This window comes from Oryctolagus cuniculus, chromosome 11 (genome assembly GCF_051225735.1).
Source record: "Oryctolagus cuniculus isolate XC-2025 breed Fujian yellow rabbit chromosome 11, ASM5122573v1, whole genome shotgun sequence".
Taxonomy (NCBI): domain Eukaryota; kingdom Metazoa; phylum Chordata; class Mammalia; order Lagomorpha; family Leporidae; genus Oryctolagus; species Oryctolagus cuniculus.
Genome location: NC_142877.1, coordinates 16,190,048 through 16,209,354, shown reverse-complemented (window position 1 = coordinate 16,209,354; position 19,307 = coordinate 16,190,048). Strand labels below are relative to the sequence as shown.

General features: G+C 48.8%; 1 protein-coding gene across 3 annotated transcripts in view; it reads right to left on the bottom strand.

The window, feature by feature from the left end:
• PTPRT (protein tyrosine phosphatase receptor type T) overlaps window positions 1-19,307 on the bottom strand; it is a 1,117,000-nt gene that overhangs the window by 663,746 nt on the left and 433,947 nt on the right. For all 3 annotated transcript variants that reach the window (XM_070051826.2, XM_051846098.3, XM_051846094.3), the window contains exon 6: window positions 5,811-5,985. In XM_070051826.2, coding sequence (XP_069907927.2) covers window positions 5,811-5,985 — 175 coding nt within the window. The remainder of the gene's footprint in view (window positions 1-5,810; window positions 5,986-19,307) is intronic.

Genomic DNA, 19,307 nt, shown 5'->3' with positions numbered 1-19,307 from the left:
AGTGTCTGCCCCTTGCACTGTCTCTTAATTCCGTTATTCTGCAAACTTCTGAAGTCCCCTCATGTTATTCTGTCCCCCTCTCACAGTTAGACACAATTAGATGTACTCAGTCCACTATACAGATAAGAAAACTGAGGCCCAGTGTGAAGTCACACAGGCAGCTGGGGCCAGGACTGAGACTGCAACTCAGGTGGACCTAGAGCCACAACCCCACGCGTGACCCTGACAAGGTGCCTCTGTAGGAAGGCACACACGGATGTCCATCGGAACCTCTGACTATCAGCACTGACGCTGTTTTCTTCTGGGCTCCAACCCCATATTACTCAGTGCTCTGAGCATGTGGTAGATTGTTAAATGGAGTTTGAAGATTGGTTTTAAAAGCACCACTGACAATCAACTTTTTATGAATTAGAAGTTTTCATCAGGACACATCTGAATAACTTTGGCTGAGGATGCTCACGTCCTTGAGTTAAGCTAAAACACCTTGAAATTGAAGACACTCAGAACACCGGAGACGGGCAGAGAATAAGTACATTTACGAGCACTGGTCTGGAACAGGTCGGTTGAGGGGCTGGATTGTCAATTGAGCAAAATCTCAATTACAGAGTAATCTAATGTATACCCAGGTACATTATCACAACTCAATAAACAGCTCTTCAGAATTAAGTAATTCCAATTTGCTTTCATTTTGGCCTATGTGTTGCCCTGAGAATTTGATATTAGCTACACTCAAATCAGGCTGCGTCTGTCCAAGTGCTGATCTTCACCAACCCTGGATGGCACGTGGGCCAGCCAGCCAGCCACGAACACTTCTGTGTGGGGGAGAGAGAGAGAGGCCCAGCCTCTCAGCTCACTGCGAGACCCAGCTGTGGAAGCCACGCCAGGGTCTCCATCTCCCCTGGGACCTCCCAACCACAGCAGGCCAGGGCTCTGCACAACCACAGGGGGAGGGAGGCAAGACCACACCACTGCAGCTACAGACCTTTCTAGATTCTCCAGCAACACAGGAGGGGACCACAGAACTCCAACCTGCACAGGCCCCTGTGACCCAGGTGCTTCCAAGCCCCATCTTTTTCTTCTGACCCCACTTTACATAGACCTTGAACGGCTTCTCCAAGGCCATAGAGGTGCTAATCCAATCAGTACCTGGGTCAGGTGTCCTAGCCTACCCAGAGTCCTTCACCTCCTCTTTATCTGGGAAAGCCCACCTTCACGGGACATTGACTTCTGTTACTGAGCAAACACCTTAGAGAACATGTACTAGACACTTCTAGGAACGCCTACATCCATTTATCCCATTTAATTCTTACGATGTCCTCTGAAGGAGGTAGTTGTACCTCCTGTTCCCAGATGAGCCAGTTCAGGTACAAGAGGCTTAAGCCATGTTCAAGGTCACAGAGCTGGGACCAGAAGGGGCTGGGATTCAAACCTGGCCTCCCTGCTCTAGAGTTGCCTCCTGCCCCTGAACTGGAAGCAGATGGAGGAATCCTGGGAGGAAGAGCGCCACACTGGGATGCTGTCCTCCCCGAGGTCTCAGGCTCAGGCAGGGGGAGTTTCAGCCCTTCAGCCCACACCGTCTGTGGGAGGTGCCAATCTTCACCCAGGAGAGGAAATCCAGGCCAGAGAGCCATGCCCCATACCAGCACTTTGGCCATGAGGATCCTTTAATTTTGGTTCCGATTTTCAGATTTTCCCTTTCCCTCAGAGAACAAAGATGAGTGTTTCTCCTTCAGTCTTTTTCATGAGTGCAAGTACTCCAGTATTGAAGTACTGAAGCATCCCGGCTCAGCAGAGGCAAAGGGCCCTCAAAAGGAACAAGTCATTCTTCCTAAGACAGTTTCCGCCCAGTGCACCAAGCGGCCACCTGCAAATGGCTCCTGACCTCACACCTCAGGGAGACAAGTGTCCCCTGGTTCCCTCTGCTTTGGATGTCCCCCCCTTTTGTTTCCTTGGATACCATGAGCTCTTTAGGAGTGTGGGTAGGGTAGGGTTAAACTGTTTCTCCAGGAAGCTGGAAGTTAGCAGGCAGTGGGGAGGGGACGTGCAGGAACTGACATGGCAAGTGAGTGCCACAGCCCCAGCCACTCCTGCCTTACCTGCTCACCCGATACCTGGACCCCCAGGTACTGATCCGGACACTGTGATACCAAGTGCCACCAAGGCCATGCTCCCCAGGGGTTCCTGCTGTGGCCAAAGCAGCATGGGGCAGACCCAGCTCAGACCCCGGCTCTGCCACTTAGGTCGACCCTCTCTCCCCCAACCTGGCTGCCTGTCCTCCCAGGCGTAAAGCGAACTGAAATAAAACCAACGTGCAGAACTACAATTAGGAAAAACAATGAGGTAACATATGTGAAGGGACTTTGCTACATTCAAGAGACCAAGTGCTTGACTTACCACCAACTAAATATTAAAAATGAGGAAATTGGCCGGCGCTGCAGCTCACTAGGCTAATCCTCCACCTGCAGCACCAGCACACCGGGTTCTAGTCCTGGTCGGGGCGCCGGATTCTGTCCCAGTTGCCCCTCTTCCAGGCCAGCTCTCTGCTGTGGCCAGGGAGTGCAGTGGAGGATGGCCCAAGTCCTTGGGCCCTGCACCCCATGGGAGACCAGGAGAAGCACCTGGCTCCTGGCTTCAGATCAGCGTGATGCGCCGGCCACAGCGGCCATTGGAGGGTGAACCAACGGCAAAAGGAAGACCTTTCTCTCTGTTTCTCTCTCTCACTGTCCACTCTGCCTGTCAAAAAAAAAAAAAAAAAAAAAAAAAAAAAAGGAGGAAATCGACACTAAAGTAAGCGCAATTCCAGGCCAAAATTATGGGCCAGTTTCATCAATGAGACCAGACCACAGAGAGCTCCAATCCTCCATCACCTACTGTGCCCAAAGCCTGGGACCACCCAGTAAATCTCTTCAACTGGAGCAGCAGGGGCTGCAGGTGAGGGGTCTCTAAGCAGCAGCAGCCCCTGCATCATACTAGCTGGCCACACTGGTACACCTGGGGCCCCCAGCAGCACCAGCCCCTCCCCCTCAGCTCTGGCCCAGGATGCACAGCCAAAGGAGAAGTCACTGTCCCAGAACTGTAGCCACTTCTCTAAAGGCAGGCAGTCATGCTTCCATTCTACGCCCTAGCAGCCTCTGGAGTTTCTTCCCACACCTCCCCTCCCAGCCGCAGACTGGCAGGCAAACACAAAGAATGAACCACATGTTGCCTGGCTTCATTAATCTGTGCGTGGAACGTTGAGGTTCCTACACTGGCTCCCATAGTCACTCACCCTATTCTCTCATCACCAGCTTTATATTAGGCTGGAAAGAGTGGAGAGCGTGAATTCTCATGGGGCTTCCGATATAGTGCAGGATGTCACTCATACAAGAGGCACAATGAGGGGCTGGCACTGTGGCATAGCGGGTAAGCCCACAGGGGCACTGGTTTGAGTCCCGGCTGCTCCACTTCTGATACAGCTCTCTGCTAAGGCCTGGGAAGGCAGTGGACAATAGCCCAAGTGCTTGGGCCCCTGCATCTGTGTGGGAGACCTGGAAAAAGCTGCTGGCTGTGGATGGGCCCAGCTCTGGTAATTGTGGCCATCTGGGGAGTGAACCAGCAGATGGAAGACTTCTCTCTGCCTCTAACTCTGCCTTTCAAAAAAAAGAAAAGAAAAAAAGGTACAATGAGCATTGCAGGGAACAGCTCAGAAATCCCAAAGGCCACTGTGTCACGCCACTCAGCCTTTGGGCACCAGAAGAGCAAAGACATGAGCTTAACGTGGACAAAGCAATGCGCTTTCTTTCATGTATTAATGCACTCAATGTAAACCAATTTAGAGATGATTTTTCCCCCATTAGTTGTTTTGTTCCTGACTGCCTAATTCGTTGATCTTTGGCTTAAGTGTTCATGGCACTAGGGTGATGAAATCAATTCCTGCAGAAGCCAACACAACACTCACTCATCCATCATTCCACAAGTACTTACAGGCTGAGCTGTATGAAATGACTAACTGTGCAGGTCAAAACAGGTGGACTGAGGGCAATTCTATAGGGTTCCCCCGGGGTGCCTCCTACTTGGATGCCAGGCCCTATGCTATGTGTAGGAATCCACAGCCACACAGATGGTGGCCCCCTGCTCACAGAGCCCACGCATCCTACAAGGAGAGATGGAAATCACCAAGTAAATAAGCTACCACTGTGAAGTGCAACCAGGGTGAAGCAGCAAATGAAAGAGGGTGATGTCAAAGTGTAGCTACCTTGGTGGGGTGGGGGGGGGGGGGGCAGGAAATTCTCTGGGAGGAGCAGACAGGATTACAACTAAGTTGAGACCCCAATGACAGTGCATTGTCAGCCCTGTGAATGGGGTGATGTTGAGGGAGGAGACGGTCTAGCCTCGGGCAGCAGAGGGCCCACAGAATCATGGGGTCTGGCCCTACCCCACGTCTGGCTGGCCTCAAAGATCAATCAATCTGTAGCAGGCTAATTTTTAAGTTGATAAATTTTGTACGGCCTGTGAATATTGTTATAAATATCCAAAGGGCCCTTGGAAGAAAAAACAAAAAGGTTCCCCACCCCTGAACGGGTCATGATGGACCAGCACACAGACTTGCAGACTGTGAGATCCCCCAGTCTGGTCCAATTCAGGCTGCCTTACGCCAGGGGCAGCAAAGAGAGGTCAAGGTTTCCATACCAACGCATGCCTTGACCAAGGAGATCTACTCGGAAGCCCTCTGGGAGTTGATCCATGTTTTTTCCCTTCCAACACACCAGCTATCATTCTACAGCTGGCATGATATGAACAGCTTCATTATTTCATTCACTAAATTACGCTATATTGAAATTTTAATCAGTGAACCTAACATGGGCTAAACGAGTACAACCATACACTGCTGTTGCCAGTGGAAATTGTCAAATTGTTTCTTTTGCAAAAGCAATATTGCAACACAAAGGAAAAATCCATAAAGATGCTCATTTTCTTTGGCCTACCCACTCTACCTCTGGGGAATTTATCCTAGAGAAGTAATCTGGTTCAATAGGATAAAAGCCTTCTCTTCAGAAGAACTCCATTGCGGCGTTAATTGTTGCGCACCCAAAGCAAAGAAAAAACAAATCACCTGGAATTACTTAAATGGCTACAAATAGGGGGATTTTTAAGGATCAGAGGACTCACCTGAGGAAACAGTATATGCCCATTAAATGTGAGAACACAGACAACATGGAGTTTCAGAAATAAACAGGATGTCTAGGTTCTCAAAAGCAGCAGTAAAGGGAACAACACTCATTTCAAGGGAAAACTAGCAACTGGTAGCTCAAGATGACCAAGACGACAGCGGAAAAGAATTGAATGAAGGCTGGGGGATGGGGAGTTACCTAGCTCAGAAGTCCTTCCAAATACTGTCATTGCATCAAGTTTTCATTTACAAATTCCTCAGAAGCAACATGACATGCCCATGGCCATAGCACTCCCCCAAAGCACAAGGACATTTGTGCCTTGTAACCGAAAATACAAAACAAAGCCAGATGCCGCGATGCCGTCTGTGTTGTTTCCCCCAGTCTTCCACAAGTATGGGCCGGCAAGTGAGGTTCACCTTGGAGTAGCAACGCAACGTCGCCTGATTTTACAAGGTTCCCCTCTTTAGGAGGGGAGGGGGAAGGGAAGGAAGATGGGGTAAGTGGAAATGTGGGCCTCCTATGAAGTGGGAGCATGGGAGAGCAGCAGACAAGAAATGGGGGGTTAACTGCTCCCAGCAAGGCCATCCTGTGCAGGACTGGGCACGGGACCCCAACAGCTCCGGTCACAGGGAGAAAGCAGCTCGGGCTGGAGACACTCACCTTTCACAATCAGCTCTGCGTAGTTGGACACACCGGACCCCCCATCCGAGCGGATCACACAGCGGTACTTGCTGACGCTGCGCTGGGCGGTGTCCGCCACACTCACGGTGGCCGAGAAGCGTCTGTGGTTGACCACACGAGTGACCATGAGGGCCGTGTCTCTGCCATTCCATTGCTGCGGGGCAGAGGAGAGAGGGGAGGAGAAATTATAGCAGCAAGTGCTCCCAGGTGAACTCCAGCACGGGGGCTCCACCCATCCCCACACTTGAGGGCCAGAACTCCCCCACCCCACCATGATGAGGCTGGTATGCACTAGTTATTTAATTGAACAAACTCTGCTAAGGAGATGGTTAAGAGGAGGGACACCTGGTGTTCAGAAAAGCGAGGAGACACCCTAAACACCTGGGTCCTTCCTCAGCCTGCACTTGGGACTGGGCCGTGGCCCCTTAGCCTGCCTCCTTCCTACCTCCATCCCTTAAGCAAAACCACAGTGTCTACCAAAGACACAGCTGTGTTCCTTCATGAAATCTCAGTGCACAGGGAATGGTAATAAACGCTTCGGCTTCTAGTCCTAGAGCTGATGGCTGGATGCACCATGCCCTGGGCCTGAGCACCCCTGCACCAGGCTGTCATGGTGGAGAGGGTGTGGACGTGTGGACGAGGGCTTCTCAGCTCTGCTCTTCCTGGGCTTGTGCACTTTACCTGGCATTTCCTGACTCGCTGGGAGTAGTCCCCGCCCTTTCCACCCCCGTTCAGCTCTCTCCCTGACAGATGCACCAGCTTCCGGGGACCAGTCAGGCTTTGTGTGATCAAACTTTCCATACAATTTCCCACTTCAGACTGGGAGCACCCTGAAGGCAAGACTATTCTTTATTCCTCTCCAGCATCTTGCCTCAGCGGGCTAAACATTTTTAGAACACAGGTAAATACACACAGGTTTTTATTTTTAGTATCCTGAGTTTTAGGTGGGAGTTTGAGTCTTCGACCCCTTACTGACTGGCACAAGTTATGAAAACCCAAAAGGCACGTGCATAACCCACAGCACACACATGTAGATGCGGTCTCAGAATGTGCCCGACCCTGAGCTGGGCTTTTGTATAAATCTCCTCATTAATCGTCACAGCCCTGTTTGAGTTTTGCATCATCGCTGCTTTGCTCTAAAAAAGAATTCAAGTGTCAAAGAGGATAAGTAAATATGCAGAGCAAATACGTTCCTTATCCAGGCTTTCCAACATCAACCCAAACATTCTTTTTCTAAGATCTTTTCCTCACTGTCTGCCTTAATTTAAAAAAAAAAAAATTCTAGAAGTGAAATCGAGGTGGGAAATGGCACAGTGGTTAAGTCGCCACTTGAGATGCCTGCATCCTATATGGGAGTGCCTGGGTTTGAGACTCGCCTCCAGTTCGGATCCAGCTTCCTTGAGGTGCACCCCCTGGGAGGCAGCAGGTGATGGCTCAAGTTTTTGCATCCCTGCCACTGATGTAGGAGACCCAGACTCACCTTCAGGCTCCTGGCTTTTGCAGGTATTTGCAGGGTGTGTGTGTGTGGGGGGGGGGGTAAACCAACAGATGGACGGTCTCTCCATCACACAGTGGACTCCTTGGGTGAGCATGCCCACAATTATGTGTGCATTATTTAGCTCACAATTTTGATGGTTCAATCAAGTCCAAGACCAGGCATCCCGTTGGTTTGGCTTCTGATGAGGATGGCAGAAGACAGTGATAATGGCACAGTGTGTGTAGAAGAGGGACCAAAGAGCAAGCCAGGAAGCAGAGAGAGTAGCTGGGTCCAGTGCAGGCTTTTGTAATCAATCCTCTCAAGAACTGCCTTCTGAGCCTATCCCTAATGACCATGGACTGCCCACTAGAACCATCTCCTCAACGCCATAATGGGGTTAAGTTTCCATCCTCCTAGTGCCATCAACTTAAGATGCTTAAGGGCTTAAATATCTACATATGTTTGGGGGCCAAATCATATTCAAACAGTAAGTGCCAATTGTTATATGCATTCTAATTTATAACCCATAAGCTTAGGCATGTATCTTATCTTCAACATACGCATGAGGAAACTGAAATCCAAAGACGCAAAATCACCCGTCTCAGATCTCCCAGGTTATAAACTGTAGAGCTAGAATTTGAATGCAGGGCACCTGGCTTCAGAGCCTGCTCATAAAAAACCCCATGTGTTAAAAAAAAAATGTGTTTGCTCCGATGTGGGACTAACTACTTCCCCACCACACCCCCTGAAGCACCCGCACTTCCAAATGTGGGAGAGTGCAAGCAACAGGTGTGAGTCTACAATCCACCTATTTGTCATCAACTTCTTAGCCAATAACAACAGTGAAATCACAGAGGCAGGAAGTGAGTGTAGAAATCCTGTGTAAAAGGTAGGGGGAAATAAACGAAAGTGAGCACCATCCAACCAAATAGCCTATGAGACACAGGCCTTGGCTCAGACATGAGTGTTGTGAACAGCCTAGAAATCGGATGGGTTGCAAAGGAGAGAGTGAGAACAGTGTCAACATCCAGGATCTACAAAACATGAGCTAAGAGGTGAGTGGCTAAGGAAAAGCCCTAAGAAGGAAAATGAACCCAGAGGAGCCAAGGAGAGAATTCCCGAAAACAAACAATGTCCTTTAAGAATTCAACATGGCCTTGGAAAAAAAAATAGAAACAACACTGCAGAAAATTGCCAGCCTGGAAGACAGGCCTGATAACATAACCCAGAGAGCCAAAAAAAAAAAAAAAAAAAAAGGGAGAGAGAGCGAGAGAAAGAAAATGGAGAGAGACAAACTGATACAGAAAACAGACAACTACCACAGAAATCACATTAGTCCAGGTCTCTTTCCTGGATTAAGACCAGAATCTTCAGACTGAATGGGGTACCCTCTACTTGATACATTTTTTAGAAAAACAAAAGAGTGGAGGTTAATAAAAATATTAGCTGTTAAGAGTAAAGAAATAAAATCTAGGCAGAAAAAAATCAAGTACAAAGAAAAAAAAAAAACAAAAACCCTTAAGCCCAGCTGGTATAAAAACCTCCTCACCTGCAATTGTTTTCAAAGTCAAGGCAGCCCCCATCGGCTGTGACTGGTCCATCAGTGGTCCCAGATGGGCCCTTGGGAGGCTGTGCTTACTGTTTATAAGAGAACAGGATGGAGCTAATAAAATGAATGAAAGCAAATGCCCAATTTGTGCAATTTCATCTGTGAGCTTCAGTTTCATCATAATGTTAGGATTTTGATCATCATACCCACTTTACAGAATTATCGTGAGGAACAAATGAGACTGCATATAAAAAAATAAAACAAAACCCTCAGCACAGGATGGCAAAGCATGGGGTCAGCAGAGATTTCTAACTGAACCAGAAAGGTGTGGTAGTCAGGAAAACAGCCACTCCAATGACGCAGACATCCTAATCCCGAGTCTCTGAACATTAGCGTATCTCGCTGAAGAGATTTTAAAGATGTTGTTAAGTGAAGGATTGTGAGATCAGGAGATGATTTTGGATGATCCAGCCAGGCCCGATGAGCCCACAGGAGCCCCCACATGTGAGAGAAGGAGCAGGTGCATCAGCATCTCAAAGGCATTGGTCTGAAGCGGAGTGCAGAGCGATCTTCTGCCTTGAAGATGGAGAAAGGTGCCAGGAGCCAAGGATGCTGGGAAGAGGAGGGGGACAGATTCTCCCTGAGTCCCTGCAGAAGGAACACAGCCCACCTGTACCTTGATTTTAGCCCAGTGGACCCGGACTTCTCAGATCCATAGCTCTAGGGAAACGCATTTGTTTTGTTTCAAAACCATTAACTTGTGGAACTTATCACTGTAGCAGGAACGACTAACACAATGACAAAAAGGCTGATTAAGTGCGCAGCATTCATTTTTCACATGTACTCTGTTTTATTTCAGTGCAGCCTTGGGCGTTATTTACTTTTCTTCTTAATGGCGTCAGATTCCAGCAGAACCAGGGAGGATTACGCACACACTCCTGAACCAGTCACGCTGTTCTGTTTAGCTCCTGAGCACTCTTGCCCACTGAAGGATAGGAAATTGCAGGTTGTCTTATGAAATTTCTGGAAAATAGGCCTTTTGATAATCACACTTGTCATATTGGGGGCAGGCAGGCACCAGCAGGGCAGGCATGAGCAGGAAGGCCCAGATTCATGAGAGCAAACAGCACAGTGATGGACCATGGGCAAGGAGAAATGGAGGTTAGGTTCAGGGAGATGAGCCCAGATGGGAGCGGCTCCTGAGTATGACGGGTCAAGACGAGGCAGGAAAGGCAGACTAGTGCTGAAGGTCAAGGCCAGTGAGCAGGAATCCAGCAACAGAAATCCAGGCAAAACTGAAGGACCGCAGAGATGATGTGCAGACAGTGAGGGGTCTCAGTGGTCAGAATGCTGTGGCCACCTGGAGGAGGCCACCTGTGAGAGGCAGTCTCGGCCCCAGGTGGAGGCAGAAGAGGAGATGTAAGGAGACGTTTTATGCAACCGCTAAGGGCTCAGCAATGCTCCCAGCAGGATTGGAGCGGGACAGGAATGCGGGGAGCCTGAAGTGGACCACAAGCACGAGGCAGGAAAGTAAGGACTCCCAGCCAAGACAGCAAGTAGCCTATAAATGCACACGGCTGCAAGGTCTGGGACGCTGGGATGAGGACCAGGGCGATGAAGGAATGTCGAAGTCCTGGGAAAAGCCAAAGAGAAGCCTGGCATGGATGAATGCCCACGGAATCCCAGGAAAGAGGCTGTCACATCCAGCTGGTGTCCTCCACTCAGACTCCTATGAACCCTTCCAGCCCCTCTAGCGTTTTTCAGACGCATGGACTTCCTTCTGAAATCGCGGGGCTTACTCTTTCCTGTTCTCGTGAGTTCTTCAAGCCTGTATGTCTCCTCTCCAGAAGCAGAATCCTCTTTGAGGCTTTCCTATTTTATAAGACAATCGAATACATTTCCCAGTGGGCACTGCCAGCCTGCGTTTTAGGGTGGGTGGCCTCAAAGCCTAATCAGAGACATGGTGATTTATGGAGTGCTCTCAGGAGAAAGGAGAGGAGAAGGGGCTAAGACAAAACTGGAGGCGTGCTTCAGCCTGATCCCACAGGGAGCCCTGGTGCACACCCTCAAGTTGATGCAACCTTGAGGCCCAGAGGCCTGCATCTGTCCCACCATGCCCAGTAGGCACTGGCCGTGGAGCGAGGCAAGAGGGAACTTCCCATCTGACTGAGGACAGGTTCTCGGGGGGAAGGGAGAGCTGTGAGCCTTTCGCAACCACCATGCATAAAGCTTTGGGACTGGGGACACTGGCCTGGAAACAGGATCTATCAAGGATGCTAACAGCATTCCCTGTACCCGTCTTCTCTTTCCTACCCCTACCCTGTCCTACATCAGCTAAAACCTGAGGGCTCCTGAAATCAACCAGCTGCTGCCCTGTAACTTGCTGGGGTTCAGTTCCCGAGTCTCTCTTTATTAAGGGGGCTGAGGGCTGGGCTCTGGAGTACACTGGCCACTCTGCAAGGCTGGAGCACCCTGCAAGAAGCCCCACTGCCCATGAAACGGCAGTACATTGCCCAGGAGTGAGAGCTCCATCACCGAGTATGATAAATATGTTGTTCGACTTGACAGGATTTGTCTGAGCATTTATTTTTTGGCGAGTTCTATTTATTTTTCATTTATCTGAAAGGCAGACAGATACAGAAAAAGAGCCAGAGAGGCAGGCAGGCTGGCAGGCAAGAAGAGTCCTACCCACTGCAATGGCTGAGGCTGGGCCAGGCCAAAGTGGGGAGCCGGGAACTCAACCCAGGCCTCCCATGTGGATGGCAGGGACCCAGCCACTGAGGCCATCAACCTGCTGCCTCCCAGGGCGCATGTTAGCAGGAAGCTGGAATCAGGTGCAGAGGTGGCACTCCAACCCAGTTTCTCTTGCACGGGATGTGGGTATTAGAGCAGTGGCTTCATCATCGCTAGGCTGCATGCCTGACCCTGTCCAGGTGTTGATTACCTTGAGAGTGACAGCAGCATTCTTGAGGTGTGTTTGGTGCTAGGCCCTGTGCTTACTGGCTTACCTAACACTTAATCCTCTGAAAATCCCCAGGCAAATTCCTCTCAATGGGTGGCCCTGGACCAGAGCAGCCTCACCAGTATGACCTGGGAACTTGTTAGAAATAAAAGTTTTTAAGCGAATCCCAGGGCTGATATCCATTTGTAGATGTTGTTTATTGGGGCTGCTAGTCTGAGTTTTTCCCCCCTTTCCCTATTCTATTATTAATCACATTGGAAATGTACTCATTATTTTACAAAACAGAAATGAGACAGTGTGGAGTGTGCAAGGTATAATTTCTGCCCAGAGGAATTTACAGGCTGGGTTTCCAACACAACAGAAAAAAAATAAGTAAAACAGAAAGGCAAGGGCTGAAATAGTACACATCACGGAGGGAAACAGGGCTCGCGTGGAAGGAGCAACACTCGCAGAGCAACTGAGAGCTGTGGGTCTCAGTGGTCCCCAAGTCAGCTTCATGAGCATCACGGGAAGCCTGTTAGAAACATGACTTCTACAACCCCTGAGACCTAACAAATCAGCACCTCTTGGGTGGGGTGGGCCTTCTTCCCTTTTTCTTTTTAAAATGTACATATTTATTTGACAGTCAGAATTACAGGGAGAGAAGGAGAGAGGGAAAGAGATCTTCCATCCACTGTTGCACTCCCCAAGTGGCTGCAAAAGCCAGGGCTGGCCCAGGCCAAAGCCAGAAGCTTCTTCATGGTCTCCCACATGGGTACAGGGGCTCAAGGACTTGGGCTATCCTCTGCTGCTTTCCCAGACCATTAGTAGGGAGCTGGATTGGAAGTGGAACAATTGGAACACAAACTGGTGTCATAGTTAGTTGCTTCACCCTCTACACCACAAAGCTGTTTCCTGGGCCTTCTTCCTTCAAACAAACCATATCACGTGATGCTGAGACTGCTGACCTTGTCCTAGGTTTCAAGAACTTCAAGGTCAATGCCATCTTTAGGCCCTCAGGAGGAAAGCAAGGGACCAAATAATGCCACAGAACGTGTAAACAGAAAAATCCCTTAAGCCTAAGGTCACTTCCTGAGAGTGAGCAATGGGTCACTATGCCGAGTGTGCACCAAAACCCATCCTGTGCTCCATGGGCAAAGCCCTGGGTCCTGAGCACGGGTTTTGACTGAGCCCCCTGGGAAGAAGGCTGCCCTCTTCCTTTGCCCACAAGCTGCGTCTGCCTATCAGTGTGGAGGCTCCTGCAGTGCAGCTGCCTCAAGGGCGAACCCCTTTGGCCAATGAACCCATCCTGAGCGGCAGACGTGGTCTAAATTAAACCAAGGCATTGTGCAGCCTAATCTGAAGTGCTGCCTAATCCCACTCACACCCGCGTCTTTCTCACTGTGGCCATAGCTGCCTTTGGAATCTCTCTTCCCTCTTTTCCCTTTTCATCTGCTTCTCTTGCTCTGTAAAAACAACTCAACTTCCACCTCTTCTGAGCTGCCTTTGTTTTGTGTGGATAAGCCTGCTTGAGCGGAGAGCCCACACTCCTTGAAAAAGGCAGGCCTGTAAATACCCACACTTTCATATTTCTGTCCCCAGCACATGGGCGTCCTTCCGCCCCAGGCAAGACTTTTATCTTCAGGAAGCCCCAGGAGAGGACAAGAGCGGCCCCTAATGCAGCAAAGTGTGCCGCTTTCCCACTCCCTGATTATCTATTAAGGTATCTGCGATGGCCTTGCCATTTCGTAATCCGCCATCCAGTCTCCTCTGGTGTCCCGGCGTTATTCCCTTCACAACGAGTCACACAGCCTGCAAAGATGGATGTCATTATTTCAGAGAGAGCAGGTAGCCTTGCAATTGATTTGTAATTGGCAGAAGTGGAAACATTACTGTCTTTAATAAAAGGAAATGGTTTCTGGTTTCACACAACACATACTAGGCCTGGTTTATAGGAAATACTCTAATACAAAGTCTGCTTTGAGCTTTTGGTTTTAAAAATAAATAAATAAGGATGGCTGGCGCCGCAGCTCAATAGGCTAATCCTCCACCTTGCGGCGCTGGCACACCGGGTTCTAGTCCCGGTCGGGGCGCTGGATTCTTTCCCGGTTGCCCCCCTTCCAGGCCAGCTCTCTGCTGTGGCCCGGGAGTGCAGTGGAGGACGGCCCAAGTGCTTGGGCCCTGCACCCCATGGGAGACCAGGAGAAGCACCTGGCTCCTGCCATTGGATCAGCGCGGTGCGCCGGCCACAGTGCACCAGCCGTGGCGGCCATTGGAGGGTGAACCAACGGCAAAAAGGAAGACCTTTCTCTCTGTCTCTCTCTCTCACTGTCCACTCTGCCTGTCAATAAATAAATAAATAAATAAATAAGGAATTCAGGCCCAGTACTTCCAGCTGAAAATTGTTCAGACGGCTCCAGGAATCTCTGGGCCAGAAAATATTTAGGTGAAGCCACTACAATTCATCTCTAACGAATATTCTTTTCACTTCTCGCCACACCACTGCAACAGCATTGCAACAGCATGACATTTGGAAACCTGCTAAAATCTCGTCCATTGATTCTCCTAAGACCCTATTTGTTCCTTTCTGGCAGTCTCTAAAGAATAGCTTGTGATTATTCTTTATTAAAAGTTGAAAGGAATGGAACTAGACATAAATCATGTTTGATTAGCTGTGCTGAAACCCACATGGAGGCCTACGGCAGGCACGGCCAACTGCTCCTGCGGGGGTCATGTCTGGGAGCAGAGCTCCTCCAGAGAGCCAGGAGGGGCCTGGCACAAGCCCCACAGGGAGCTGGCTGTCAGCCCTGAGCAGAGAGGATGAGCAGGTGGGGAAGGGCCTGCACACGTGTCACCTCCCGGCACAGTGACACCTCCTCTGGCCTATGCCTGGTCACCTCTCAGAGCTCCACCAGCAGGCCTCGGAGCCCATGGGTGTGGCTCTGATTATGCAATCCTCACACCTTCCCTCTCTTTCCCCACGGCAGTCTTGTCACACTGTGATAAAGTAGCTAACTCTGGGATTAGCTGCTCGGCATCCATCTCTGCCACCGGAGGGGAGCTCATGTAGACGAGAGCACGTCCACCTGCTACCCATGCTCTGCCAGCTCCTAGGACAAAGCAAGAATGAGCGACCCTGACATCAGAACCCAAAGGGCATATAAACCCAGCATCAGCTGGGAGAAGGCACCAAAAGGAAAAAAATGAAAGAGAACAAGAGTGAGGGGCAATTTCCAGGTCCGAGTTGGCTGGGTCCTCCAGGGGTCTGTACAGCATAGCGACGGAAGACACCCATGCAACAGGTGCAGACTAAATCGAGAGAACACAGCCCCATCTGCAGGTCCCAAGCCCAGCTGGATGTTCGTTCTTTGGGTTACCCTAAAGAAGCTGTTTGTTCACCTGCGGTTCCCTTTGGGTGAAAAGTAGTAAAGACAAAAGAGAGTTGTTGAATTCTTGATTTAGTGGAGGATTAAGCTTGTGATTATAAATTCAAAGTTGTCATTGTAAAAATTAAAAGAAAAAATAAGAAAGGAAGGAAGGAGGAAGGTGAGAGGGAGAGATGAAGGGAGGACAAAAATGAAGAGATCACAGTGCCACTTCATAAAAATGCAAGTCCAAGGCCAGCGCTGTGCTTAGTGGGCTAAGCCTCTGCCCATAGTGCCTGCATCCCATATGGACGGTTAGTATCCCAGCTGCTCCACTTCCAATCCAGCTCTCTGCTATGGCCTGGGAAAGCAGTAGAAGATGGCCCCAAGTGCTTGGGTCCCTGCATCCACGTGGGAGACCAGGAAGAGACTCCTAGCCTCAGATCTGCCCAGCTCCAGCCATTTGGGGAGTGAGCCAGAGGATGGAAGACTTTCTCTGTGACTCTCCTCTCTGTAACTCTACCTCTCAAATAAATAAATAAATCTTTTTTAAAAAATGCAAGTCCTGGACCCAGCACTGTGGTGCAGTGAGTTAATGCCCTGGCCTTAAGCACTGGCATCCCATATGGGTGCCAGTTCTGGTCCTGGCTGCTCCTCTTCTGATCCAGCTCTCTGCTGTGGCCTGGGAAAGCAGTGGAGGATGGCACAAGTCCTTGGGCCCTGCACCCACATGGGAGACCCAGAGGAGGCTCCTGGCTCCCGGCTTTGGATCAGCACAGCTCCAGCCTTTGCGGCCAACTTGGGAGTGAACCAGTGGATGGAGGACCTCTCTCTCTGTCTCTACCTCTCTCTGTAACTCTGCTTGTCAAATAAAAAAAATAAATCTTTTAAAAATAGTATCTCGATTAAAGTATTAATAAGAAATCAGAGTTTGCTAAGCGTGACATTACTCAGCCGTGACCAAACCTACTGTGTGCAAATATCTGGTCATCTCCACCAAGAACATGGGAGACAGACACAAACAGGACGCCCACTGTGTGCTGAGTGATTGCCCTCTTCTGCCCTCGCCCGTGGACCTATGGCAGGATGCCCGTCAGCCTGCAGACCTGATGAAATCTCAGATCTTCCCCAGGACAGACCCAGGGTCTCAGCGAGCCGAAATGGCAGGAGCAGGTTCACAGAGCCAACAGCCAGCACCACCACGTGCAGAGCCAGAAGCCAAGCTCAGGCCAGCTACCCATCCCTTGGCTTTAACAGGAAGCTCCTGCTGACAGTCACTCAGGCCACGCCCAAGAAGAGGCAGGAGTTAACTGAAGCTGCATCCCAGGTGCAGACATCCACACAAGGAACACAGCCAAGAAGGGAAAAGGAGAAGTACAAAGAAAACTAGAGTGGGCAATGTGATTTTAAAAAAAAATTCAAGGACATTGCTATTTCATTGATCTCATTTGCAAATTTGAGAAACTCAAATATTCTGAAATATTTTCCACAGTGGCCAATAAATTAAGGGATTTATAAATACAAGGACACTTCAAAAAGTTAATGGAAATCGGAATTCAGTTTATTTTGGTTCAAAAACTTTGAAATCCACACATTCAAGAGGTCCTCAAAAGGTTCACTGTTATGAAAGCACTATGCACAGATTTCAAAAAATTTTGTACTGAAATAACTTATCTTTTAATTTGATTTCCAGAAACTATGTGAAGTACTCTTGTGTGTGCTAAATAAATGTTTAATAGGAAACCAGCTGCAAAGAAGGAAAGGCCGGGGTGGTAACACAAGGTGATGGGGCCACAGGACAGCACAGAAGGGTGAGCTCAGGACTTAGAATATGATTCACACCTATGTCCACTTCCGGCCTCCGCCCTCCACCACCTGTGCAATCCTGCAGGCCCATTTACCTCCCTACTGCTCTGTCTCCTCGTTCATAAAATGCGGCTGCAATGACATCCATCTGAAAGGCTCACCATGAAAATTAAACGGATGCTGTGTTCAAGCACTCGGATGGACAACAGCTGTTAGGAGGTGGCATCATCGCCTCACCATCATTATTCAGTTGCAATGTGGCCCCGAGGCTTTCATCAGGAACCCCGCACAGAAGCTATGCCTGGTGCAGACACAGGCACGTGGTGGGAGGGGCTGCTGCCCAGTACACTCAGAGCTCTGGGAGCCCGCGGCAGCCCCTCAGGAGCGAGGAGATGAGTTCCTGCCAGGATGGGTGGCTGCGCCGTCTCCTCTCAGCCCGAAGGGCTCATGGGGCAGGGGCCTTTCCCTGCCACGCTCAGATCTGCTCCCGCTCCAATGCGTGTGATTTGTCGAAACACATACACCACCTGCACTGGGATCTGTGCAGAGTGTTTGGACACATGGCCTCATTTCTGAGACTCTCCAAATGTTATTTATTGTACAAACTCCCACTGGAGCAAAGCCTTTGTAATGAGGCCTGGAAGTCTGTTGCAAAGCGGGGGCTGACTCTGGCTGCCCTGGAGTCCCAGAGGAGTCTGGGGATGGAGCCCCATCCACCATGCTGTTTGACAAACACCTGGGCCATCCCTAAGTGCCTCCCATAGGAAGAGCACCTAGTGGCAACGATGGAGGCGTGGGAAAACCTGAGGGAAGCTGACCAGTGTGCTCCGTGGGGCCGGCACATCTGCTGGCGTGAGCTGCGCCAAGCCCGGCCAAGGCTCCCTACTCTGCTGAGAACACTCTGAGTCTAGGCAAACATCACCATCTCTCTCTTTGGTAATAGCATCTCTTCTATTTAAATCAGTTCCCTATATTCATTTTATAGTATCTGAATGAAAGAATAGACATGAAAATAAAAATCATACGTGATCTTTCATCACCATCAATTATGAAGCATCTGACATGTGCGTGTAGTGCTACATAGAAGCATACACACGAATGGACATCCTTGGGTGTGTGGTCAGCTTCAGTGTTGACGAGGGTCCCTTGGATTTCAAATTCCAGAGATGCTCAAGTCTCTTCCATAAAATGGCACAGTATTTGCATATAACCCACCCACATCCGCCCATGTACTTTGAATCACCTCTGATTACTTATAATACCTAATGCAATATAAGTGCTATGTAAATAGCTGCTATAGTGTTTATCAAGTAATGACAAGAATAAAACCTTTGCATGTTCAGTAAAGAAGCTAACTTTTTGCCAAATATTTCCTGTCTGAAGTTGGGTAAACCCATGCATGAGGAACCCATGGATAAAGAGGGCCAACTTATGTGTATGGGTGTATGTGTGTGTATTATATGTGTGTGTATTATATATGTGTGTATATCATATGTGTGTATTATATATGTGTGTATGTGCATTATATATGTGTATGTGTATTATATGTGTGTATTATATAAATGTGTGTGTATATATGGGTTTTTATTGTAAAACTTTATATATTAGATGTAATAATTGTTTTCTAACTTGTTCTTTTTCACCTAATTACATATTGTGAAAATGATATTAACTATTCTTCTATAATCTGATATTTAATTATTACATTCCAGCCTTTCTTTAAGTAGTCTCCTGCTGGACAATTAAGTTTCTAATTCTTTCTCCTGTTGAACATGCCTGTAGATACATTTTTGTCCCTATCTCTGGTTATTTCCTTTTGTAAACTCCCATACATAAAATCACTCATTGGAAAAATGTGTACATGTTAGGCTTTAGATGTCTATTGCCTAATCACCTTCCAGAAAATGTGTACCTGTTACATTTTTCCCTGTGCCACACCGATAATTCTGCCAGTGTGTTCCCACCTTTCTGCAGTGTGTGTGTGTACTTTTCATAAGGGCTCCCCAAAACTGCAGATCACTTTGCTTCCTAGAAATTCCACAAAAATGAACACCATCCACTTGCTTTTAAACTGCCTGAGAAATTACAAGTTTGGATTCCTCAGGCCATTGTATCAAACAAGAAATGAGCAATTTATGAATGAGGCCCTTCAACCACAGACCATGGCATTACAGCCATCCCTCAGGATCTGCAGAGAATTGCTTCCAATAACCCCCACAGACATGAAAATCTGTAGATGCTCCAGTCCCTTATATGAAATGGCACAGTATTTACCTACAACAACCCTGTTCTCCCACATATATACTTTAAATTAGCTCCACATTACTTATAATAATGC